This window comes from Dromiciops gliroides, chromosome 3 (genome assembly GCF_019393635.1).
Source record: "Dromiciops gliroides isolate mDroGli1 chromosome 3, mDroGli1.pri, whole genome shotgun sequence".
Classification (NCBI taxonomy): domain Eukaryota; kingdom Metazoa; phylum Chordata; class Mammalia; order Microbiotheria; family Microbiotheriidae; genus Dromiciops; species Dromiciops gliroides.
The window spans coordinates 11,840,970-11,868,193 of record NC_057863.1 but is presented as its reverse complement, the minus strand read 5'-3'; the positions used below and the strand labels follow the sequence as shown (position 1 = coordinate 11,868,193).

The following is a 27,224-nucleotide window of genomic DNA, read 5'->3' as shown; positions in this document are numbered from 1 at the left end:
ACTCACATACAAGAACCCTCTCCCTACTCAGGCCAGAGCTTAATTACAATCCAGTGGCTGCCACTTTGCCCCAGGGCAGCAAAAATTTGAGAGCAGTGACTACATTTGCTCCTTAGCAGCAGCTGAGTTTAGCACCTTGTTAGCAAGCATAATCAGTTAAAACAGGAACTCCGGGGAGCTGACTTGAGGGTGTATTTCATGCCCAGACATGAAATTGCTCAATTAGGATTCTTTCCTCCTTCAAAATTTCTGTCATTCCTGTTAATCCAATCTCACCTGTATGACTTGGGCTAGGGGGAGCAAATCCCACAGTCTGTTGGAACCAAGGCTTTTCCATACCACCTCCCCGGTACATGCCAAGTCTATTCCCAGAGGGAGGGCATGTCCTGTCCCCCAAGCCTAGGCAGCCACACCCAGATGGACACTCATGAATAGCAATCTAAATATGTGTCTGTACTTTTCTCTATCTTTCAGAGAACTCTCCCTGCTTCTCACTGTTGGAATCTTAGGTGGGGCAGCTAGATGGCACAGTGGTAGAGTGCTGACCCTGGAGTCAAGAGAACCTGAATTCAAATTTCACCTCAGACACTTACTAGCTGTGTGACCCAGGGCAAGTCACTTAACCCCAATTGCCTTAAACATCCAGGGCTATCTCCAGTCATCCTGATGTATATCTCACCACTGGTCACAGATGGCTCTGGAGGAGAGAGTGAGGTTGGTGACCTTGCAAAGCCCTGCCTCACTTAAACCCAATTCACTGCAAGTCATGACATCACTCCCAGATGTCATGGTCCTCTTTGAGAAGGAAGGACAAACAACCACCTCTTAGCATTTTAAGTCACAAAGAGACAAGATGCTGTTTCTGTTTCCCACTTTAAGGTCTTTGTCCTGAGGGCTCTCTGCCTTTTAATTCGTCATAACCCCACTTGAAAGATGGGTTTTAGCACAAAGCCCAGGCTTCCATGACCTCGGCAAACAAAGCTTGTCTTCTGATCAAGGGTGGGTGGGGAGGAGAGATGCTGAAGTGGGTTTTGGCATCCAGAGGAGACCTTCTCAAGGAAGGGCCCTCATCTGTTCACGTGGTTAAGCTATTAAAGCCTTTGAGAAGACTTGGGGCTTTAATTCCAAATGAGAAAGGGATGGTCACTTGTTGGGAATTCGGTAGAAGAGATTCCTGTCAAGGCAGCCAGCTGGTGCCACAGTGCAGAGTTGGAACAATCTGAGTTCAAATCCTGCTGTGCGACCTAGGCAAGTCACTTCTTTTCCTTCAGCCTTAGGCTTCTCATCTGTAAAACTGGGATGAGGAGAACAAGCACACCGAGCTGACCTCTGCCTTGGAGGTCCCTGTACAATTCTGAGACGAGGTGATCCCGTGCCAGTGGAAGGGATGGCGGAGGAAGGAGCCCGGCTACTTAGAGAGTGGGGGAGGCTGGGCTTCAAAGACAGGCAAGGAGCATTGACTGACACACGCCCCTAGGGAATAAGGGAACAATCATTTCTTAAGTGCCTACTGTGTGCCAGGAACTGCCTGCTAGATGCTGTTGTGGTGGTTGTTTGTTTTGTTGTTGTTGTTGTTTTAAATCTTTTATTAAAGCTCTTTTTTTTTTTCTTTTGGTGAGGCAATTGGGGTTAAGTGACTTGCCCAGGGTCACACAGCTAGTAAGTGTTAAGTGTCTGAGGCCGGATTTGAACTCAGGTACTCCTGACTCCAGGACCGGTGCTCTATTGACTGCGCCACCTAGCTGCCCCTGTTGTTGTTGTTGTTGTTGTTTTTTAACAAATATTATGTCATTTGATCCTCACAACAACCCTGGGAGGTAGGTCCTATTATGACTACCATTTTACAGTTGAGGAAAGTAAGGCAAATGCAGATTAAGTTACTTGCCCAGGGTCACACAGCTAGGAAGTGTTTAAGGGCATTTGTAACTCATCTTCCTGATTCTAGGCCCAGTTCTCTATCTACTAGGCCACTAGCTGCCTCTTAGGCTATTATGTCAGTCAGTCTGTCCTTGACCGGCAGATGGAGCCAACTCCAGGTACAGAGAATGGAGGTAACTGTCCAGTCTCAGGCTATTGGGGCCCCCACTCTGCTATGACCACCCTTTGGGGCATTGATACAGTGATGAGGAACTGCTGTCACCACCAGCTCTAGGTCAGATCGATGCCCATCTTGACCTCATTATTTCCTAAGACAGCACATTCCACTTTAAGTCCCTTAAATTGTAAAAAAAATTTCCCCTACATTGAGCCTAAATCTGTCTCCTGCAACACCCCCCCCCCAAAAAAAATCACACGTATACCCCTCCCTTGCACCTCGTTCTGCCTCGGAGGTCAAACAGAGCAAGATTAGCCCCCTTCCACATCACAACCTTTCAGATCCTGCAAAATGACATGTTGGCTTAGGGATAAGTTAGTCCAGTCCCATTTTACGCAGGCAGGGCATAATCAGTACTAAATTGAATGAATTCCTTCTGTATGCATGTGGACACACACACACACACACACACACACACACACTTTGCTTCCCTTAGTTCCCTAGAGAGAGGGTTCTATCCCGAGGCTGAGCTGCTTTTCCTGCAGCTCTTTAGGAATCGGTGGTGGAGAAAAGGAGTCTTTTCTCAGAGAAATGAACTCAGAGGAATCTCCTAGGGACAAGCACAGGCTCTTCAGGGACCACCTTTTTAATAAGTGCCCCCGGGGTTTGTGGGAAGGAAATAACGACTGCTGGCCAGGCAGAGCCCACGTTTGCCTCCAGCAATCATGGTTCCTTCCAGTCTGCTATTCAGCACTGCCAGGGAACACTCCAGAAATTGTCTCTGAGCTCCCCCTTTCAGGGATTTCCTGGAATTACACATGACCCAACACTGCCCTCTCCTGGTGGACTCTGGCCCTCAGATGCTTAGGAGTCCCAGCATAGGATCACAGCTTTAGCACAGGAAGAAATGTCAGAGGCCCTCACATCTGTCCCGCACTTTACAGATGAGGAAATTGAGGCCCAGGAGGTTGAAGTGACCATGTTCACGCAGGTAGTGAGTGTCAGAGGTGGGATTTGCCAACAGGCCCCTTGATCCCAAGCTCACTTTTCATTCCTGGTACCATGTTGTCCTGCCCTACAGTAAGAGGGATTGTGGAAGCTTCCGGTGGGAGATATGCACTGAGACCTTTGTGGGTTTACTGAACTCAACACTGGCAAGTTCTCTGATGACTAGAGGACCCGGCTGGCACCATCCTTCAGTTGCTGACATTTCTGTGACCTTCCAGCGCTTCTAGGCCTTGAGCTCTCCTCACTTCTTCTCACTGCCCAGTCTCTCTCCCTCCATCCCTCCCCAAGCATTATACTGGACTTCCAGATCTCCCAGAGGTCTTCCTGCCCTGCAGCCTATAAGGGCATAAATGGCCACCGAAGAGCTCCCAGCACTGATGAGCCCAACCCATACATAGCTCATCTAGCTTGGGGGGAGGGGGTTCTTAGCTAGGAGGGAAGCCCCACTCACTTATTTCTTCTGCCTCTCTAGGAACTGCCAGCCTCCAACGACCACCTTGGTCAACTTCCACACCAAGCTCAGGGCAGCCAGAAGACAATGTCATGTGGATGTGGCTTTCTGGGGTGGTCTGATCCCTGGGAATGCTGTGAGTAATCCCATGCTATTTACTCCCTCAGAGTTCAATCCTCTCCCTGAAAGCCCCTACAACAATACTTGGAATGTAGAATACATCCAATAAATGCCAGTCATTCGGTCAGTTAACAATCCATTAACATGCATTTGTTAAACACCTACTATATGCTGGGCATTGTGCTAAGCATGAAGGATACAAAGAAAGGTAAAAACATGGTCCCTATCCCCAAGACAAAGAAAGAAAAAAATCCCTGCTCCCCCCAAAATCTTTCATCTATGATTCAGTACAGCAGTTGTCAAACTTTTTGGTCTTAGGATCCCTTTGTACTCTTAAAAATTATTGAGGACCTCAGAGAGCTTTCATTAATATAGTTAATTAAAATAACTAATTATTAATATTATAATCAATATAATTAATATCTAATTAATATATCTAGTGATATTTACCATGTTAGAAAATAAAACTAATGCAATTTAAAATATTTATTCATTTAGAACAATAAACCCATTATATGCTAATATGAATAACATTTTAATGAAAAATAAGCATATTAACAAAAAAATTAGTGGAGTGGCATTCTTTTATGCATTTTTGCAAATATCTCTAATGTTTGGCTTAATGGATGACAACTAAATTCTATCTTCTTTATTTAATCTGTCAAACTATGTTGTTTGGTTGACATGCATGAAGAAAAGTCAGCTTCACACAGTTATATGGTTGGAAAAGAGAGGAGTAATGTCAAATAACATCTCAGGATTATTGTGAAAACAGTTTTGTCCTTGTGAACCCCTGAAGGGATCTTGGGGACCCCCAGGTATCTATGGACCTCATTTTGAGAACTGATTACTTAGTTAACACAACTTGAGACTTGCTTTGACCAAAACGTGCATCCCCTCATGGCTGTCCAGAGGGCTGAACCTCTCCAAATGTGGCTAGGCTGGTTATGTGCTCCATCTCAGAGCCAATTCTCAGAACCTTTATAGATTGGTAGGACCATCCTGAGCTGGCATTCTGCTAGAACAGCCTTTAAAAACCCAGACGAGGCATTGGAAGAGGACCTTGGTGAAGGAAATAAAGACCACTTAGATTTAAGTAATAGTCAACAGTCACAGAGAACATGTGTCTGCAGTGTCCCATTTAGCCCATGTGATAGTTGGCAGATAAAGGCAGATAAAAGTGTTATTTTTACAGATGAGCACCTGACTCAGATTGAAGTCCAGGACTGGTTTCACTATCCCACACTGCCTCTCTTTTGGATCTACAGTGGAATGAAGTGCTGGAATTGAATTCAGAGGACCTGGGTTTAGATCCTGGCTTTATCTCTTGTTAAGTGTGTGACTTCAAAGTCACTCCACTTCTCTGGGTCCCATTTCTTTATCTATAAAATGAGAGAGTTAGAACACATGACCTCTTCCAGCACTATATTTATGATCTCGTTATTGCTTCTGGCAATCCCAAAAGAGCAAGTAGGTTGTAGCAGTGATAGAAGATGCAATTAGTAGAGTCAGGACAGATTGATCCTTGTCTCTCTGTATCCTCACTGGGGACAGTAACAGGATCCCAGAATTTTAAGACGTCAGCAGCCATCTGGTCTAACTCAAACCTGATAGAATAATAACACTTCTCTCGAACACGACTCAGGGTTGTGGTTGTGAAAATTGAATGAAATGCACATTTAAATGCTCTTTGAAAAGAGCATAGTCAACTTACCTGGCTTAGGTCCATGGGAACATGATTGTGCCTCTTCTATTTATCATCTAATCACAGAATTTCCGAGTTAGAAGGGCCCTCAAAAGCCATCAAGCCCAGCTCATTCCTGAACAGGTAACCTCTCTCCAATCTATTGGATGAAGGGCCATCCAGCCTCTGCTCCAAGCCCTCCAGTGAGAGAGAGCCCACTTTGGGCCTGCTCTCCTGCTTAGGAAGATTTCCTGACTTCAAGACTAAATCTGCCATCATGCAACTTTCCCCCATTGCTGCTCCTACATCTGCACCCTGAGGCCAATCAAAACAAGCTGGATCCTTCTTCTATGGGAAAACATTGAAGGCAATTTTCTGTCCCACCTCGATCTTCTCTTCTCCATCCATAGTTCCATTAACCAAGCCTTGAATGTTTTTCACTGACTTTACCACTTGAAAAAAAAATTTCTGGACAATTTCCTGCTTACAGATGATCTCTTCAAAGTGAATCCAAGGAGCCGAAACCAGTCATCCATGTGGCCTGTGCAGGGCTGATTATGAATGAATAGTAAAGTTTTTATAAGACCATGTTTTCTGATCCCCAAATGACCATACATGGGCTAACAAAAGACTTTCTCTTGGTAAAATCTCATTCAATGTGTATTTTCTTTTATCAATGCCACAAAACTGAGGTGGAGAGCTAGCACCTTAAATTACAGTCAGAATGCAAAATATCATGACAAACCAGTGTACTAGGCTGAATCTAATAAGATAAAACTAGACGGAGACAAAAGTCAAATCTTTCAACCAGGTTCCAAGAACCAATTTCACAAATGTAAAGTGGGGGATGCTTAGCTAGACAGCAGTTTATCTGAAAAAGATCCAAAGATCTTAGTGGATTTCAAGCTCCATGTGAGTCTGGGGTATATAACGGCCAAAAAAGCTTCCAGGAATGAGGAGATGATGGTCCTGGAGTGGGTCGGTTCTGAGGTTGCATGTTGTGGTGAGGATCCTTTTCAGGTATGGGTTGGGCTTAGATGACTGAGGCCCCTTTTTATTTCAAAATTCTATAGCTCTATGACTCCCAGAAAAACCAGTCACTCTATGATATTGTGAATACTTCACTAGGAGAGGCATGTCAGCTACTTCTCCTGTGTGGGGCAGCTTCAGGAAGTGTGCGTGGGGAGGGGGGGGGGTGTGTGCTCCAGAAGGACAACTACTGGCTCCGAGGATTCCTCCCCTTTCCTCTCAGCTCAGAAATTAGAATTAAGTTGGATATTTAAGATGATAACAAATCTTTGCCCACATGGCACTGAGAAAATGGCAGATTTTGTTGGAGCCCAGAAAGTCTCCCATATCCTGTTCCTCAGTCCTAACTTGGTTAAGGCCCTTATTGTAGGAATTGAAACTGGAATCAGGTGGATTCCTAGAATCATCTAGTGTTCGAGCCTGGAGAGACATCATACAAAGCCTCCAGCTTTCTGCAAGCCAGGTCCACTGCCTGTGGCTTGCTTTTCTACCACCTTTGCCGGACACACACCAGACACTCGGTGACTTGACCTGTCATCTCTCTGTGTCCCTGTCTGAGCACTTGATTTCATTGGAAGGCCATGGCTTGAATATATCCTCTCTTCTGTCTCTTTTAGGCTGAACTCAAACCCATGATGGAGGCTGGAGTGCCAGGATTTAAATGTTTCATGATTGACAGTGGGGTGGAGGAATTTCCCCATGTCAGCATCAAGGATTTGCACACGGCAATGAGGGAGCTGCAGGGAACAAACTGTGTCCTTCTGGTAAGTGTCCCCTCTGCTCACCAAGCTTTTCCCTGGCTACATGCTGATATCTACCTCCCTATGGACTGATTACAGGCATGGATGGCCAAGTCAGTTACTAGCATCTACTCATTCAACATTGTCAGAGGATCATAGACCAGTCTGGCTTGACCATCCACATAGGAAAGACCAAGTGGATGAAGAGTGCCTTTTTCCAGTCTAGGATGTGCAGTGGAATGGACAGTGCCTTCATGAGAAAAATACACACACATATAAAAAGATATATATATATATGTATGTATGTATGTATGTATGTGTATATATTATATATTATATGCACGCACACACACACACACACACATGCATATATATGACAGATGCTGAAAATGAACAGTAGAACAGGACTGAATGGGAATAGATGGATGATCTCAAGTTTCCTCTGAGAACAGCCTGTTTAAAAAAACAACTTTATCATCTTCCAGAGATGTCATATGGCCCCAGGCCAGGAAATAAGACACTCTCCCCAGAATTTAAGTTCAAGATCACAAATGAAAGGAATAGATGAACTACCATCCAGAATCTTTCAGCTCTAAGCCTATATCTATCTTGTCCCTTCCTTCCCTAAAATTTTCTAAAGCATCATGGAAAGTAGGATAAAAATAGCTCTCTAAAATTCACCAACTCCAGCAAGACTGTATTATCACAACAGGTTGTAAACGGATGTTATATGGTAATAATAGCAAGAATATATATAGCACCTACTATGTGTTGGGCACTGTGCTGAGTGCCCTAACAACAATCCTAGAAGGTAGTTGTTATTATTATCTGCCTTTTACAGATGAGGAAATTGAGGCAAATAGGAGTTAAGTGACTTGCCCAAGGTCACACAGCTAGTAAGTGTCAGAGGCTGGATTTGAACTCAGGTCTTCCTGACTCTAGGCCTGGAGTTTTAACTACTGTACCACCTTGCTGCCTCTAAATTTGGAGACAAAAATAGTTCCCTCAGTCATAAAATGGGGCATTGAGTTTAAATGAACTCCAGGGTCTCTTTCAGCCCTCACATCCTAGACAAAGACAAATGCAAAGTGTAAACAGTGACACCAGAACACATTTTAATATTTCCTGTCCCCTGGGCTCTTTTCTGCAGTTTCACGCAGAGAAAGAACTGGATTTGGAGAAATCTGTCATTGGAGGTAGGCCCCATGGACCTCACTTTCTTTTATTCTAACATGTCATCATCGCACATTATGATTATAATATTATTCTTGGATTCTTATTCTAACCTATGTTGCTGATATCATTTCTTTGGGTAATATTACGATTATTGGGGTAATGGGAGGAAGGACCAGGCCTTTGTTTTATTTCAATAATTAATGATTTATATTGACTGATGCCAAGTGCTAGAAAAGAATCATTTCCTGAACCAAACTATACTGAGGGGCTGTCATTGCAAACAAGTGAATGACTAACGTAAAGAGATGCTTAGCAAGTTTCGACTGGCAATATTTTCTTTCCATACTGCGGAAGAGTGAAGGATAGTACAGAATATTTGGCTCTGACACAAATGACTTTCCCACTTATCAGTCCACATCATGCTTCACATGGGTAACAGGAGGACCTTGGGCTAGAACACATTTTCGGGATCACCCATTCCTCCCCCTTGTGGTTTAGAGGTGTGCTTCTTGAAGTCTGTGTGCTCAGAGCTGAGGCAGCCACAGTCTGCCCTTGGAATGAGAACCCAGACATAGAGACATCTCTGTTGTCTGAGGACCAGCTGCCCTAAAGTTGTAGAGGCTCCTCACCCCAAGATTAATCCAGAGGGTTCTGGCTCATAATTTGGGCCACAGCAACCCATGGAGCATCCTCTCCTAAAAGGGAATGCAATCTGTGTTATTGGAGGGATTTTCACACCAATGGAATCCCAGACCTGTTGAAGTGGTACCTGACAGTATAGTGTAAAGATCCCAGACTCAGGATCCAAAGGATATGGGTTCTATCGCTGCCTCTTGGCCATATTACCTGGGGAATGTTAGGCAAGTCACTTCACAGATCTGGGTCACAATTTCCTTATCTGTAAAGTGAAGGGGTGGAACTGTATGGCCTGGGAGGGCCTTTCCAGCTTCCAATTTATGCTTCAACTAACCAAGGAGCATTTTAGTGCCTACTATGTGCCAGGCATCTGGGATACAAAGACAAAGAAGTAAACAATTAAAGTCCAGGAAAATTGAAGAAATTGGTCACTTTTACCCCAAATGATGTGTTGTTTTATGTCTCACCTGGAGACCAGCTTGTTCCTGAGCATCCGGGCCAATCCAGTTCCCATTTATTAGAGCATAGATTGGGGCTGGGAAGGGGCCTTGGAAGTTTTCCAGCCCCATCCCATCCTTTTAGAGATGGGATTCCGAGACTCTAAATGACTTTGCTCAAGACCACTCAGAGAGGAAGGAGTGGGGCATAGATTTGAACCCAGACTCTCTGATACCAAATCTAGCACCCTAGCCACTGCACCAGGCTGCCTCCCATAGACAGGACAACATTTCTCATGGCCTGAGTTCCATGGATGGAAGGTCCCTGTAGATGCCAAACAACTGGCCTATCTCCTCATACACTATGTGGGTTGCCCCAGGCCCAGGCATCTCTGAAGCTCAGGGCCTCAGAGTGTTGGTCCTACCATGGGTCATGTCCATTTCTCCCTTCATCCTCTGCATCCAGAACCCTCTGAGTACAGCACGTTCTTAGCATCCCGCCCAGACGCTATGGAGGTGGAAGCCATCCGGACTGTCTGTGAGCTCTGTCTACAATACAAGTAAGTGGGAAAGCACAATCACTCCATAGCAGGGACTTGTGGGTCTCACACAGCAGTGGGATAGGAGGGCAAAATAGGCATCATGAAACCTCCAGGCTGCTCTTCAATGATACACATTCAAGGCTCACTGGATGTGCCCTCTGCCCTGTGAGACCACACAGGGAGTATTAGTCACACTCTGTCATGTACATTAGGCTAAATGGCTTGTTGGCTGCCTTTTGTGCAGGATGCTTCACCTGTCATCTCTGTGCCTTTGCCCCAGGGGTACCCCCTGCATGTCGTGTCCTCTTGTCATAACCTTTACCTTTTAAAATCTCTGGCTTCCTTCAATATTTAGCTCAAATATCACTGTCTGGAGGTACCTTCCCTGGTCCGCCACCCCCAGTTTGTAATGCCTTCCCCTCTATAGTTACCTTCTTTCTATTCACAGGACTAGATAGATGGATAGATAGATAGATAGATAATAGGACTAGATAGATAGACAGATGATAGATAGATAAATGAATGGGTGGGTGAATGGAAGAAAGGATTGATAGATAGATATGCATATTAATTCCCCCATTTGGTAGTAAGCTTCAAGAATTGATCGATGAGGGCAGCTAGGTGGCGCAGTGGATAAAGCACCAGCCCTGGAGTCAGGAGTACCTGAGTTCAAATCAGGCCTCAGAGACTCAACACTTACTAGCTGTGTGACCCTGGGCAAGTCACTTAACTGCAACTGCCTCACTAAAAAAAAAGAAAAAAAGAATTGACCAATGAGGGCACATCTAGAGGAAGACAACTAGTATGTTAAAAAGAAGTCTTGAGTCTTGGCCATATGAGGATCGAATGAAAGAAATTGAGATGTTCAATCTACGGAAAAGAAGCCTCAGGGGGAACATGGTAGTTGTCTTTAATATTTGAAGGAAGAAGGATTTGACTTGTATTTCTTGACTCCAGATGACTGGCTGAGATCCAGGGCAGAAGGTCCCATCAGACTTTGACTGTGTGCAAGAAGCATCTAACACTCTGAGGGATCCTAATCAGAACAGAGAGCCCTAGACGGCAGCAAGCTTTTCCTTCCTAGAGATCTTTCAGCAGCAGCCAGGATGTTCTAGGAGACATTCTGGTCTATACATGACTTGGACCAGATGGCTTCTGTATTCCCTTCCACCTCTGAGGTTCTGGGACCCTTGATTCTGATGACTCTCCAAGCCCACTTCTCTTGGCCTCGTGGCCATACTTGTTAATAAGCTAGCCTGGTTTTGCTCTGAGGTTCCATGTCTGAAAGGTCAGGCTGGCTCAGGGAAGGCCTCCAAGTCTGGGCTGCTAGAAGACAAAGACATTTCTTTTGTATCAATGACCCTTGGAATAGGGGCTTGTCTGTTTGGGTTGGGGAACAATGTATCAGGCCTGGACCGTTCCCAAGAGAGCTGTTCCTAGCTCCCCGATGGAGCACGATTATGCAGTCAGCCGCTTAAGGCATAAAGAAGCCATGGCCTACAATTTGCAACAAGCAATCCAAAAGGTGTACAGATAGAGGAGCCCACTGTTTTCCTTTCCCTCCCCTCTCCCAAGCCAAGAAAGGAAACAGAAGAAAGAAATGGCTAAACTTGGAATGAGCCTCAGTTTAAGAAATCTGACCCTCCCCTGGATCACATCAGAAAAGTTATAAACAGGCTCATGGACTTAGAACTCAAAGGATCTTTAGAAATGTTGAGTCCAACCATCCTACTTTACAGATAAAGACATTGAGGTCCAAGAGATTAAGTCATTTGCCAAAAGCCACACAGATGACATCATAGATGACAGAGTTGGAAATGGAAAGTCAGTCCTTAGACTCCAAGGCCAAGGTTGTTTCCATTGCTTTGCACAACCTCACCAGTTCAATTGAGTAGTTCAGCTTCATATGGTCAGTCAGTCAACCTGCATTTATTACACACCTGCTTGGTGCATTCCCTCTGGGATTAATCTCCAATTTGTTCTTTCAGTATCTTGTTTTTTACATAGTTGTTCTGTTGTTCTTTGCCCTTCTTTGTAGCCTTAGTACTTAGCAACGTAGCATATAGCAGGTGCTTAATAAATGCTGATTGCCTGGACTTGGCTTGTCATGTACTGTCCCAGGCACTGAAGATATAAACACAAGTGAAAATAGTCCCTGCTCCTTGGGGTGGAGATGACCCACAGACAAGGTCCTTGGTTGGGCTCCCAGGATAAGGGAGAGACCTTCCTTACAGGAAGCGCGCAATTTAATTGGAGTTAGATGGGAGGGGAAAACTCTGTTACACCCTCTCTTTCCCTCTGCTGACAGGGTGAGATGCCATATCGTTCACCTCTCAAGCGCGCAAGCCCTGCCAATCATTCGGGAGGCGAGGAGGAAGGGCGCTCCCCTCACTGTGGAGACCACCCACCACTACCTCTCCTTGGCGGCTAAGCACGTGCCCCGCGGAGGCACCCAGTACAAGTGTTGTCCGCCAATCAGGAGCCAGAAGAATCAGGTGACTTGTGGAGGAGCTAAGGGCAGGGGGAAGGGGATGGGGAGAGGAATCAGACCTGTGATTTCATTTGGGAACCAAGCTCCTCCTGCCTTGACAAGGCGAGGAAATCCCTATACCTCAGCTTAGAGTCTTAGAAAGCTGCCGAGGTCTTGAAGAGGTGAAGGAGTCTCTCCCTAGGGCCACAGGGCCAGTACGTGCCAGCACTTGAACCCAGCCCTTGAACCCAGCCCTTCCTGGTTCTCTCTCCCCACACACCGCACTGCCTCTCTTTCCCTAAGATTTCACTGCATTGTATTACTGCCTTTTCTCATACCAAATGTTTACTTCTGTGCTACGAATCCTACTTCATCATCTTTGCTTCTGCCTCTAGTAGCTAATAAGTCATTGATTAAATGAGATAACACGTGGAAAGTGTCTTGCACACCCTCAAGCATTGTAGAAAGGCTAGAAATCAGATTGCCTTTTCCTCGAGTGGTTTAACATTGATGCGAATGTATAACAGGACCCTTCCCCCTCACAAGTGGCCCCTGGTCTGATCTGGCTCCCCAGGCAGTGTGGGCACCTTTGGGTGCTCCTTAGTACGGTAAGGGATGAATCTTGTTGAGAAGAAATCCCAAGAAGATTCATGTTGAGGGATGATGACTAGAAGTTAACCCTTTCCAACCTGGAAAGAGTGTCTTCCCGCCATTTACTGAGAAACGCCAAGAAGCCCAGGCCAAGTCGCCCCACAGGGGCTCTAACTTTGGCCTGTCTTTCCTTCTCAGGACCAGCTCTGGACGGCCTTGCGGGAGGGTGACATTGACCTGGCTATCTCAGACCACTCTCCCTGCACCGAAGACCTGAAACACTTAGAAAGTGGGGACTTCCTACAGGCGTGGGGTGGCATCTCCTCTTTGCAGTTCGGTAAGAGTCCTGGGGAAGGGTCTCTCTAGGTAAGAAGTCGAGTAGAAAGAAGCCTGCCTTTTGATGCAGAATGGAGAGAGCACTGAACTTGGGGGCAGGAAGATCTGAGTTTGAATTCTGCCTCTAACACCCAGCCCTGGGAGACTAGGCAGGGTACTTAACCTCTTGCAGACCCAGATGCCTCATCTATACAAAGTGGGATTAAGGACAGCATGGACCTCACAAGGCTGTTGTGAGGAACATGTAAAGTGCTTCTCAATCCTTCAAGAGGTATAGAAAAGTGTGCTACTGTTACTATTACTGTTACTGTTACTACTACTGCTGCTGCTGCTGCTACTACTACTACTATTATTACTGCTACTGCTACTACTACTACAACTACAACTGCTGCTACTACTACTACTGTTACTACTGTTACTGCTACTGCTGCTGCTACTACTACCACTATTATTACTGCTACTGCTACTGCTACTACTACTACAACTACAACTGCTGCTACTACTACTACTGTTACTGCTACTGCTGCTGCTGCTGCTACTACCACTATTATTACTGCTACTGCTACTACTACTACAACTACAACTGCTGCTACTAGTACTACTGTTACTGCTACTGCTACTACTACTACTACTACAACTACAACTGCTGCTACTACTACTACTACTGTTACTACTATTACTGCTACTGCTGCTGCTACTACTACCACTATTGCTACTGCTACTACTACTACAACTACGACTGCTGCTACTACTACTACTATTACTACTGTTACTGCTACTGCTGCTGCTACTACTACCACTATTATTACTGCTACTACTACTACAACTACAACTGCTGCTACTAGTACTACTGTTACTGCTACTGCTACTACTACTACAACTACAACTGCTGCTACTACTACTACTGTTACTACTATTACTGCTACTGCTGCTGCTACTACTACCACTATTGCTACTGCTACTACTACCACAACTACGACTGCTGCTACTACTACTACTATTACTACTGTTACTGCTACTGCTGCTGCTACTACTACCACTATTATTACTGCTACTACTACTACAACTACGACTGCTGCTACTACTACTACTGTTACTACTGTTACTACTGTTACTGCTACTGCTGCTGCTACTACTACCACTATTGCTACTGCTACTGCTACTACAACTACGACTGCTGCTACTACTACTACTATTATTACTGTTACTGCTACTGCTGCTGCTACTACTACCACTATTATTACTGCTACTACTACTACAACTACAACTGCTGCTACTACTACTACTGTTACTGCTACTGCTACTACTACTACAACTACAACTGCTGCTACTACTACTACTGTTACTACTATTACTGCTACTGCTGCTGCTACTACTACCACTATTGCTACTGCTACTACTACCACAACTACGACTGCTGCTACTACTACTACTATTACTACTGTTACTGCTACTGCTGCTGCTACTACTACCACTATTATTACTGCTACTACTACTACAACTATGACTGCTGCTACTACTACTACTGTTACTACTGTTACTGCTACTGCTACTACTACCACTATTATTACTGCTACTACTACTACTGTTACTGCTACTGCTGCTACTACTACTACTGTTACTACTGTTACTGCTACTACTGCTGCTGCTACTACTACTACTATTACTATTACCATTATTCTACTAGTGTAGTGGGGATTCTTGCTCAGACATGGGTTGGACTGGGCAGTCACTGAAGTCCTTTCCAGAGACAAAGCTTTGCACATAGTAAATGCTTAATATATGCTTCATTCATTCCAACTTTGAAATTCTCTGACTGAATGTCATCTAAAGTCCTTTCCATTTTTCCCTCAGTATCCCCCAAGCTCTTTCCCCCTTATGGCTACTTCACCCACTACCCTCTTTACCAAAGTAACATTCCTTTTCCACAGATTGAAAGCTCAGGATGGGTCTGTTCCTTCTGGGGAGTCCTTAGTTCCTCTGATGGGTATTTAAGAGTTAGGCTTCTAGCCCTGGTTTTGGGAGGAGTTAGCCAGAGGACCTTAGGCAAAACCCTGTAGGGGGCTAAAATTCTAGCTAGACTGCCTAAAAATCTAATGAGTCGGGGGCAACTAGGTGGTGAAGTGGATAAAGCACTGGCCCTGGATTCAGGAGGACCTGAGTTCAAATCTAACCTCAGACCCTTGACACTTACTAGCTGTGTGACCCTGGGAAAGTCACTTAACCCTCATTGCTCCGCAAACAAAACAAAACCAAAAAATCTAATGAGTGGTTGCCATAAATTATAAGCTTTAGCAGGAGTTTAGACTTTTAAGTATTTATTAAGGAGCATAAACATTTGGTGAGGAGAGAGAGAGGCCAAGATTCCTTCATCTATCTATCTCAGGGAGCCAGCATCTCAGCTCCACTCAGAACAAGGTCCCAAGCGAAAAGAGCTCACTCGCCCCTTCCTACTCCCAGAAACCTCTTTTCCAACCAGAAACAGGGCCGTACGTACACACACACACACACACACACACACACACACACACACACACACACACACACAGAGCTCCAAGCTAATTGGCTGGTAACTCTGACAAGTTCCACAGGTGGGTTCTATAGATGTAACTTCTGGACGCTAAAGTCACATGGTCTCTAAATCACATGCTTCCTCCTCATGGTGGAGCTTCCCTACAGTATATCTCTAGTAGGGGTGCCATTCCAGTTCTCACAGCCCACTCCATCTCAGCCTGGAGCAATAGAGAGAGCCCTCAGATGGCAGCCAGAGATGAGGGTCCTAGGCTCCTCTGATCAGCAGCTAGCAGGGCACATGACCTTGTCCCTATCGGTCACCTTCTCTGGGTGTCCTCAGTTCACTCCCATGTAAAATGAGGCCTTTGGACTCCCTGAGCAAATGGCTAAGTAAGGGTTTCATAGGTCACCCTAGGGAGTCACTGATGACTTGTGTAGAGGGCAGGGAGGTGACATGCTTAAACACTATTTTTAGGAATGCCAGCCTGGCAGCTGTTGAGGGTGAATTGGAAAGACTTGAGGCAGAGAGTCCACTTTGAAAGTCCCTGCAGTGTTTGGATGGTGAGGGCTTGAAGTGGGAGAGTCTCAGTGTAGAGAGGCTATAGAGGCAGAATTGATCAGACCTGGCATGATTAGCCAGGGGACTTGTTTTCCCACCTGTGAAATGGGAGAAGAGGATTGGCCTCCCGTGTCTCCACAAAGGCATGTCCTGCAGGATGGGCTCCCTCTCTCCCCAGGAGCCATGAATGCCTCTTTTACACTGAGGCCTGTGTACCAAGAGGTTAACCATCCACAGTTTTGGGCTTTTTGGCAGCAGCCTTCCCCTCTGACAGAAGTAGCCTGAACACGACCACAGTTGGCAATAGAGATGCCGACGGGAATACCGGCAGGTTCCCAACAGTCTGGGCCAGTACCCTTATGCAGCTCCCAACTTCCATTTTGTGGATTTGACAACTTCTGGGGAAACCTTTTCCAGGCAAAATGGTGCCCCAGTGACATTTCACCAGCAGAAATCGATGAAAAACTCCACAATTAAATGGTGACAGAGAAGGCTTCACTTTCCATTCTCCTTCTGTAACCATGAACTATTAATCCTCAGCACCTCCCTGAGGTATCCCTCCCCTCCCCACTCAACATGGGGCCCCTTCCCCACCTCGCCCCACCCCCCATCTGAACTGCCTTCAAAGCAACTGTTCCTGAAACAACCAGTGATTCGCCCCTTGTCCCTTTGAAAATTGCTTTCTATTCTTTTGTGTCACTTGTGTCTCTTACTTGTTAGCATGTCACACCCCCCTCCCTCTTCAAATGGAAGCTCTTTGAGAGCAGCCAACAAACACAGAGCCCAGCAGGTTCTTATTAAAGGCTTGTTTACTTGAGTCAGTCCTAAGAGGGAGATGAAGGACTGCACTTAGCCAGGTGCATTAATCTAATCTTGCATGCAGGAGACAGATTGGGTGAGCACTCATGGCGCTGATCCCCTCCCATCTATGCAGGACTCCCACTTTTCTGGACCTCAGCACGGCTCAGAGGGTTTTCCCTTCATGATGTGGTCAAACTTATGTGCAAGAATCCAGCCAAACTGAGCGGACTCGAGGCTCAGAAGGGTTCCCTCTCTCCAGGACAAGATGCCGACCTGGTGATCTGGGATCCAGATAAGGAATTTGAGGTAAGTGAAGGCCTCAGGATGTGCACACACAGAGACAGTCCGATCCAAGCTGGAGTGCTAAAAGACTATGAGAAGGGTAGGAAGAGCTATGGGAATTCCGAGGACAGGGACCCTCAAAGGCCAGGTGGGAGTGGAGGAGATGCTGAAAGTCCAAAGGTCACGTGGAGGAAGTGGAATTTAAATTGGATCTTGACATGGTAGGAACTAGACAGACACAACCCCGGAGAGAAGGTGTATGTCCTTACATAACTAGGTATTAAATGAGTCAAAGCAGCCCATAGCCCCGCCCCACCCTGCCCCGCCCCACCCTCCTGGAGAGATGAGCCAGCCCTACTTCTGGTCATTATTTCTATAGTGAGATTCTATTCAAATTCAGCTCAACAAACATTTGTTGAGCACTTTGTAGAGAGCACTGTGGTTGCCTGAGTGATAAATCTGATCCCTGCCCTCAAGGAATTTACAGTCCAGTTTACAGGTGGGGGTGGGGGGGGAAATGACACAAGTGGCTATTAACCACCTGGGCCATCCCATTGGTAGAAATAGTGATGTCAGAAGAAGGAGAAAGTTTGGGGAGTGGGGCGAAGACCTTAAGTTCAGTTGAGTTAAGTTCAGGTTGAGTGTGGCATATTGGTGGGACCTCCAGGTGGAAGGTGTACACAGGCTATGCAAGAAGCATGGGTCTATAGCAGATGAGAAAGCTCTGGACACTCACATCCAACCAGGTGCTCCCTCCTTTGGCTCAGGTGGGCTAAGGTTCATAACAGAATAAGATTAAGAGCCTCCCTTCCTGCCCTGCCCCCAATATGAGGCAGATACATCACCGAGATGCCTGTTCTTTATTTCAGGTCAATGAAAAAATGATTCAGCACAAAAACAAGGTATGAAGCTCTTCAGGACCACAGGAATCCTTGGGACAGGCCAGAAAGGGTGCTTCCTACCCAAGCCACTAGTGGACTATAGGGGCTGTCTCTGTACACACGGCAAAGGGAGGAGAGGTTTTCCCCCAATTATAACAGAATCCTAAGAAGTGACCCAGAAGGGCTTCTGACCATCATTCGAGGTCATGTTTGAAATATCTGAAGTGGATCCTTAAGTGTGAGAGTCGGAAGGAGCCTCAGGGACCATCTTGAACTTGAGCAAGAGCCCTTTGTATACACACACATGTATATGAACACACGTGTTCACACACACGCCCGAGTGCACACCCATACCCCAGGCCAATAGTCCTCTAGCCCTTGCTTGAAGGCCTCCAGCCAGGGGGACTCCCCAGCCTCCCGAATCAGTACATCCTGCTCTGAGAAATGTCTAACCATTAGAAGTTCTTTTAGCCAACATCTGCTCCTCAGAAACTCCATCTTCTGGTCCTAGTTCTACCCTCTGGGGCTAAATAGAGCTAGTCGAATCCCTCTTCCACAGAACATATTCCCCGCTTTTTCCCCTCACCCCCCAAGTGCTCTATTCCCCAGGCTAAATATCTCCAGTTTCTCCACCACCCTGCCCACCCTCCTCTGTCTAACCTTCACAAAGAATGACATCCAGAAGTCACCCCCACGGTCCAGGTGAAGTTGGAACAGGGCAGAGGGCATCTCCCCAGTCCTGGACACTTGGCTTAACAAAGCTTCAGACAGCTTTCTGTCTCTCTTCTGGTGATTGGCTTCCTGGAATTTTGGCCCATTGGCTCGTACCTATCCTTGCTCTGAACCATCTATTCCCTCTCACCCCCTTTCCCACATTTTTCCATTGATTGTTTAAAATTTATCAGAATTGTCCCACTTGTCCACTTCCTCAGAGAGTTACTGTAAGGAATAAAGGGGGTGACAGGCACGAATCCGTCGACAAGCATGTATGGAGAGCTTATTCTGTGCTAGTTAACTGTTCTAGGTGCTATGGATATGTACTCCCTGCCCTCAAGGAGCCTACAGTCTAAGGAAAGTGGTCTGACAAGTACCTTTACACTGATGGGAGGTCTGAACATCCTGAGCCTGGAAGTGGAAGGGTATCTCTTCCTCTCTTTTGTCCAAGGGTTCCCCATGTTTCAATGCTGACTCTTCACTGTAGGGTGGGTTATTTCAAAGCAGGGATACAGCCTAGTCCTTCGCTAGGCAACAGGACACCAGGTTTCTAGTCCTGGCTCTGCCAACAATTGGTGTATGACCTTGGGTGAGTCACTTCCCTCTGGGGTCCTCCTCAGGTCTGCTGCTCTGGAAGAAAGAGGTTGGACTGGGTGATCCCTCTAAGAGCAGCCCTTCTGAATGAGAGCTTGCTGAAAAACCTCCGTGTGGAGAGTGGCATTTTCATGGTTATCTTCTTGTTTCAATCACAGCTGACACCCTATCTAGGCGTTCACCTTCATGGAGCAGTTTTTGCCACCATTGTCCACGGCAAGCTGGTTTACCAGAATGGGGAGTTCTCACCACCACTCGGGAATCTGCTTCTGGTGGAAAACGATCAACTCAAGAAAAATGGCACCCCCTCTTAACTGTTTTCAGGGCTCAGCTCGGGGCCACCTTGATACCTCCAGCCTCACTCCCTACTGCACCTGTTACTTTGTACTTACTCTGTATATATTTGTAACTTAATTATCTATGTGCATGGTAGTCCTCACTCTTCACTTCCCAGGAGAATAAGCTCCCCGAGAACAAACTTTCATTTTTGTCTTTGTCTCATCTATGCCTGATAGACTGTGGGCGATTAACAGATGCTTATTGGATTGCATTGAATGAATAGAGAATAAAGCAGCAACTTCGAAACCGTGCTGGGCAGAGCTTGCCAGAGGAAGGAAACAGTGAGGATGCATTTCCAGGTGGGGAGGAAGATTGCGCCCCAAATGTAATCTGTGAGCCAGGGGTCATCTGGTGGGCATTATGTCCAGGTTCTCTGGGCATGTTTAAAGGAACGATGAGTCACTGTGGAGCGAGTTTATCACTCTAGGTGACGGTTTCTAAGGCACGAGTCCCAGGATGCTAAGAAAATTTCCTCTGCCTGTCAAAATGCCTCTGGTGGCTTCAATTCTGCACCGAGAGATAAATTCCATTTGTTTGGTCTCATGTTAAAACAGAAATGTCTTCGGGAAAGAGCGTGCCTGAAGCGCTTGGGAAGCAGCAAAGTACAAGAGAATGAAGGTTAGATTTGGAGTTAGAGGTTCTGGGGGTGAAACTCAGCTCTGCCACAAACTCCCAGGGTGACCTTCCCCCTTTAAGGCCACAGTGTCCCCATCTGTAACATGAGGAGGTTGGACTAGATGAATTCTTTTTTTTTTTTTTTTTTTGTGAGGCAGTTGGGGTTAAGTGACTTGCCCAGGGTCACACAGCCAGTAAGTGTTGTGTCTGAGGCTGGATTTGAACTCAGGTCCTGACTCCACTGCGCCACCTAGCTGCCCCTTAGACAGATTCTTAGGTCCCTTTCTAGGTCCCTTCTAGGATGAGCTCATTGGCTTTTGTTGGGGATAGGCTTTGATTGTAGAAGAAGACAGTCAGAGGGAGGTAGTGAAGAGACGACACCTCCCTTTTGGGAAGGGACTCACCTGCTTTGTCATTGTGCAGCAGCTTGGCCTTGTTGGTCCTCTGTGACAATAAGCCCTGGATTTGCTCATATTTCCAAGACCAGAGAGAACTCTCAGAGGAGCAGTGTGGAGCAGAGGAGCGAGAGCTGGGCTTCAGATCACGGGGACCTGGGTACTGGCTGTGTGACCCTGGTCAAAGCTCTTTACCTCTCAGTACCATAGGCCCTTCTCTGAGATTATAAACTGCAGGAAAGGGACTGCCTTGCAGTGGGGAGAGGGAGTTTGCCCCCCCCCCCAGGGAGTTCCCTATGCCCGTGAAAGCACAGGTTTAGTCTCTACTCATTTAGAATGTTACACAAAGTGCAATGGGCTACTTCAGGGGGCACCGAGTTGCCCATTAATGGAGGATTTTCAGTAGAAGTTGGGTGACCACTTGATGGAGAGGCTATAGTCATCATTCTTTGGTCAGGTCTGGCTTGGGTTCAGTGGTGGCCCCTGAGGTCGCTTCCGACTCAAAGAAGGTGATTGTAGGAAATACTAAGTTCTAAATGCAAACCGACCTACCCTGGCCAGACATCGGTGAATTGGCCCAAGGGGGCTTTTTCTGGGAAAAGGGGAGGGAGGAGAAGAGTGAAGGGAAGGAAAAGGGAGAGGTGGAAAGGAGGGAAGAGAGGGAAGGAGGAAAGGAAGAAAGCATGCAGAGTTTTGACAGAGGAGTGAAGTAAACTGGATGACAAGAGCTGGATGTTTCAAAGACTGTTATTTCCATCATAATGAGGACATTTCAATAAAGAAATAAACACAGTTCTTCTATAAGTGAAAACAAGAGGGGACAGCTAGGTGACACAGTGGATAAAGCACCAGCCCTGGATTCAGGAGGACCTGAGTTCAAATCCGGCCTCAGACACTTGAAACTTATTAGCTGTGTGACCCTGCGCAAGTCACTTAACCCTCATTGCCCTGCCAAAAAATTAAGAAAGAATTTTTTTAAGTGAAAACAAGAAAAGATCCTCCTAAGAGTCAGCTAGGAGGTGCCAGAAAGCACAAAGTGCTGGGTCTCCTGGAGTCAGGAACACCTGAGGTCAAATCCAGCCTCAGCTATTTAGTAGCTATGTGACCCTGGGCAAGTCACTAACCTCTGTCTGCTTCAGTTTCCTCATCTATAAAAAGGAGATTATAGCACCTACCTCACAGGGTTATTGTGAGGATCAAATGAGATAATATTTGTAGAGCACTTACCACAGTCCCTTGCACATAGTAGATGTTAATAATATTAATAAATGCTTGTTCCTTGACCTGCTTCTCCTCCCAACTTCATGTCACCACCTTGGACCCACAGGATGTAACCGAAGAGGAATCAAACCAAGTAGAAAGCAACTAGTTATTTCCTTATAAAATCAAGGCAGGGGGTTGAGCCAAATGAACACTTTGAGAGGATCCCAGGTGTTCTAACCTTGTTTTATGTCATGGCCCCCTTTGCCAGTTTGCTAGAGCATATGAACCCCCTTCTCAGAATAATACTTTTTAATTTTTTTCAGTCATTTCAGCAATGCCCAATCTTTCATGACCCCATTTGGGGTTTTCTTGGCAAAGATACTGGAGTGGTTTGGTTTCCTTTTCCAGCTCACTTTAGTGATGAGGAAACTGAGGCAAACAGGTGATTTTGATTGAGGCATATCAAAAAGTGATTTACCTGGGGCAGCTAGATGGCTCAGTGGTTAAAGCACGGGCCAAGGATTCAGGAGGACCTGAGTTCAAATCCGGCCTCAGACACTTGACACTTACTAGCTGTGTGACCCTGGGCAAGTCACTTAACCCCCATTGCCTAAAAAAAAAAAAAAGTGATTTACCCAGGGTACATTTGAACTCAGGAAGACGAGTCTACCATCTCTGGAGAATTGGTATGAGAATCCTCAGGGTCAATGGAGAGATCTGTGCCCGTGAGGAGGCGACCAAGCATTTCAAATGAGGGATTGATTGTGCAGGAGATATGAGTATAGAGGTGGTGGTGGTGGTGATATGATGATGGTGATATCAACAACAACATTTACAAAGAACTGTGCTAAGCACTTTACAAATCTCGTTTGATCCAATCAAGCAGCCACATTCATGAAATACTCAGTACGTGCCCAGTGCTGGGGACACCAAGGTTGTCAAGGCTTGTCTCGATGGGGCAGGGAAGTAAGCTTGTAGAGAGATGGGTGGGAGGTGGGAGGTCCCGGAGGAGCGCTGCAGGGTGCCTTGAAGTCATCCTGTGTCTCCTGCACTTTTTTTTTTAATCAGGGCGGACGCTGCATAGGTAACTCTAGATGGCCACTGGGTGTCGCTGTTTCTCCACAAACATTCCGTACTGGGGCAGCGCAAACAGGTCTTTTCAGACTGTGTATCAGAATGTGAAGGATCCGCGTATTTAGAGAGACTAGGACCTCGTAAGTCATCTACTCCAACCTCTTCATCGTAGGAAAGAGGAAACTGAGGCACAAAGAGGTGAGAGACAGTACGGAAAGGAGCCCAGAGCCCTGGATCTGACATCTGAGACTGTTACATGCTAACCCACCCCCAACCTGAGCCTCAGTTTCTTTTTCTGTAAAATGACAGGGCTGAACTAGACACCCTTGGAGGTTCCCCTTAGCTCAAGACGGAGGGTCCGCTGCTGCTTTTCCGGCTTTTCAGCTCTAGGTTTCTGGAGTTTAGCCCTGTGATGGCTTGTTTCTGAAATCCCTTTCACCTCTTGGCTCCTCTCCATTGCCCTGAGCAAGACGGTAGGACCATTTCTCCTGACCTGAGTTCCAACTCCAGTTCCAAAATCTGCTACCTATGTGGTAACGGCCAAGTCATCGCTCCTCTTGGGACCTCAGTCTTCACATCTAGGAAATAGGGATACTGACTCTTGAACATCCTACACCCAGAGTTGTGAATAATGTGCTTACTAAAGCCCAACACACCATAGCAACAGGAATGATGATGACGACGACTACGATTTGGTGGAGCAATGGGGGTTAAGTGACTTGCCCAGGGTCATACAACTAGTAAGTGTCAAGTGTCTCAGGCGGGATTTGAACTGAGGTCCTCCTGAATCCAGGGCCGGTGCTTTATCCAACTGTGCCACTTAGTTGTCCCTATGAGTATTATTATTGGGGCCAGGAAGCCCCAAACAGCTGCAGCCTGGTCAATATCCACAGGAAAAGAAAATGAAGAACTGGCATTCAGGGAGTGACCTTTTAGCAGGAACCTATCAGCCAGAAAGTGAATGAACTGCAGTGGCAGAATATACTTGGCTATTCATTCATGCTTCTGAGGGTCCCAAGTGGGAATTATGGAGAAGGATCCTTGTGTGGAGAAATTAATTTCAAGAAATTCTGAAATGCAGTTTCTTACAGATGGAAAGATCCAAATCAACAGATAGCACAGGGCTTGGATGCATTTGACAGGAAAAGATGCAGATCCTGAGGCTCAGCCCTTGCATTCTGTCTCCACGCTCCTCTCTCTGGGCCAGGGAGTCTAGGTGCTCAGACTATGCCGCTGGTGAGGGCAGGGACTTAGGGCTTAGCTCTTGGAGGCTTAGTTTGCCTTGCTCTGGTCCTTGGCCTCTGCAATGCATCCTGCTGATTATAAGACGATCAGCCCTTCTATCTATAGGAAAACAGCCTGGAGGGCCCCAACTCCTGCCCAATAGCATCAGAAGACCCAGGAACATATAGTTAGACCCAGAAGGTACTAAAAACGTCTTCATTTTACAGACGAGAGTACTTATCTTATTATGGAGGACAAAAACATTGGGCGGCAACGTGACTAAGTGGAAAGAATCCTGGATTTGGTGCCTGGAAATCTGTGTTCTAGTCAAGAAGACTCAGAGTTAAATCCTACCCCAGACACTTATTAACTATGAGACTGCGGGCAGGTCACCACCTCCTTGGGTCTGACTTTTGTTACTTCTGAACTGGGAGGCCCGGGCCTGGGGAACTTTGAAGGTATCTTCCAAATCTGATTCCTTCCAAGTCTAACAATATGCACTGCTGAGACCTACTGTTCCTTCCTCCCTCCCATCTTTTCTTTTTTTCTTTCTTTTTGTTTCCTTCTTTCTTTCTTTCCTTCTTTCTTTCTTTCTTTCTTTCTTTCTTTCTTTCTTTCTTTCTTTCTTTCTTTCTTTCTTTCTTTCTTTCTTTCTTTCTCTCTCTCTCTCTTCCTTCCTTCCTTCCTTCCTTCCTTCCTTCCTTCCTTCCTTCCTTCCTTCCTTCCTTCTTTCTTTCTTTCTTCCTTCCTTCCTTCCTTCCTTCCTTCCTTCCTTCCTTCCTTCCTTCCTTCCTTCCTTCCTTCCTTCCTTCCTTCCTTCCTTCCTTCCTTTCTCTTTCTTTCTTTCTCTCTGACTTCCTCTTCCTTCCTTCATTTTTTTCTTTCATTAGCACTCTTGCCCACTGTTTTCCTTCAGTTTTTTTCAAGGTCTCACACACACACACACACACACACACACATACACACACAGAGTTAAAAATCAACCAAAGCCGAAGGGCATCTATCACAGACTAGTGGGACTGGGACAGTTCACTGGGCTTTGGAAGCATCTCATTACTCAATGTTCCCAGCTAGATGATTCTTTCTGACCTACCTAGGGGAGAAATCCTGAGAGGAGGCCAATTTGCTCTCTCCCTTGGCTCAGCAATAGGCCCCCTCTGTGCACACAGGATGGGCTATAGTGCACACAGCAGCAAAACTGCCTGGCAGATTCCTGCAGCTGCGGAATAGACATATCCTTAGAATACTGTTGCAACAGAAAGAAAAACAGAGACAAAGACAGAGAGAAGGTGAGATGGAGACAGAGAAGAGGAGAGATAGAAAGAGAGTAGGTGAAGCATGAGAGAGACAAAGAGAGACCAAGACAGAGACAGAGCAGAAGGTTGGATGAGCGAGGGGCAGAGAAAGAGAAAAGTAGGAGAAAGAGAGGGCAAGGAAGAGGGAGAAGGAGAGAGGGAGAGACATAGAGTAGGAGAGAGGGAGAGACATAGAGCAGGAGAGAGGGAGAGACATAGAGCAGGAGAGAGGGAGAGACATAGAGCAGGAGAGAGGGAGAGACAGAGACAGAAAGAAAGCTTGAGGCTGCCCAGTGTGCTTGGGGAAGGGGGCAGGTAGGGAGAGTTTATGCAGAACGAACAGTAGGTAAATGATTTAGGAAGCTCCGACCACAGGGACCATTTCTGCCCAGCTGGCCTTGCAGAGGGGGCCTGGGGGAAAGGGTACAAAGTCTTCTTTGGGAAAAATGTTTCCTGAGATCTTGGAGGCTGAGGCATTTCCGACAGCCCAGGCTCAAAGAGTCCTTTGTGCCGCCTGGCAGGGGACTGCCCCGGAGTCCAGCGGACAGGGAGGGGCAACATTCCACAACCTGTTGGTGTCTAAGGTGTTTTAGCCCTCCCCTTCTCTTTCCCTTTTTCGTTGGTGCTTGTGAAGGTTCTGGCCCTTAGAAGCCTTGTCTCACTTGCTGACGGGCCCTGTGGGAATCTTGGCCTATCAGCTTGTCCTGCCCCCTGTGTTTCCCCCTCATCTATAAGGCAGCAGGCAAAGCCAAGGGGGGCAATCAGCCTTCCTCCCTAATTTGGGGAATTCCATGGGTCATGCATGGCATTAGGGTGACTCTTTCTCTCCCTCAGCACAGACCAAACCAGAAGTTTCTTCTGAGTTCCCATATCAGGGAGTCAGACCCAAATAGGACCAGCTTTCATCCACTTTTGCAGGCCAGTTTTGTATCACTTGACTTCCTTTCAGAGAAGAGTCACATTCTGGGCTCTGGGTCTTTGCCCAGCTCTTTCTGAAGCCACTCTCCTCTCTTCCACTTCTAAAATGCCTGTCTCTTCAACCCACAGATCTAGCCCTGCAGTCTAGCCTTTCCTGGTGGCCTCCATGGCCTCCCCCCAACCACCTTTCCTTATTTTGCATATATTCTTCTCACAAATGGAGTGATCTGTTCCCCAGGCCTGCGGATTTCACCTCTGCAACACCTCTCCAATATACTCCCTTCTTTCCTCTGACTGCCACCCCCAGGGAAAGTCCCAAATCCCCTCACACCTGGATTATTGCAATAGCTGCTGGTGGATCTGCCTTCCTCACATCTTTCCCCTCTCCAATCCATCCTCCATCAGCCACTGAAGTGATTTTCCTACAGCACAGCTCCAGTCGTGTCATGCCCCACCCTCTACCCTATTCAGTCACTGTCCCGGATGGGCCAGTTACTCTCCCCCCTCATTTCTACCTTCTGGCTTCCTTCGAGCCTTAGCTAAAATCCCAGCTTCTACAAT

General features: G+C 46.5%; 1 protein-coding gene across 4 annotated transcripts in view; it reads left to right on the top strand.

The window, feature by feature from the left end:
- The window catches only part of LOC122746943 (allantoinase, mitochondrial-like), a 34,829-nt gene extending 14,644 nt beyond the window's left edge, over nt 1-20,185 (top strand). For all 4 annotated transcript variants that reach the window (XM_043993067.1, XM_043993068.1, XM_043993070.1 and 1 more), the window contains 9 exons: nt 3,516-3,630; nt 6,945-7,091; nt 8,218-8,263; nt 9,783-9,876; nt 12,167-12,353; nt 13,118-13,256; nt 17,263-17,435; nt 18,281-18,313; nt 19,759-20,185. In XM_043993067.1, the coding sequence (XP_043849002.1) occupies nt 3,516-3,630; nt 6,945-7,091; nt 8,218-8,263; nt 9,783-9,876; nt 12,167-12,353; nt 13,118-13,256; nt 17,263-17,435; nt 18,281-18,313; nt 19,759-19,914 (1,090 nt within the window). In that variant the 3' untranslated portion in view covers nt 19,915-20,185. The remainder of the gene's footprint in view (nt 1-3,515; nt 3,631-6,944; nt 7,092-8,217; nt 8,264-9,782; nt 9,877-12,166; nt 12,354-13,117; nt 13,257-17,262; nt 17,436-18,280; nt 18,314-19,758) is intronic.
- Nucleotides 20,186-27,224: the final 7,039 nt, after the last annotated feature.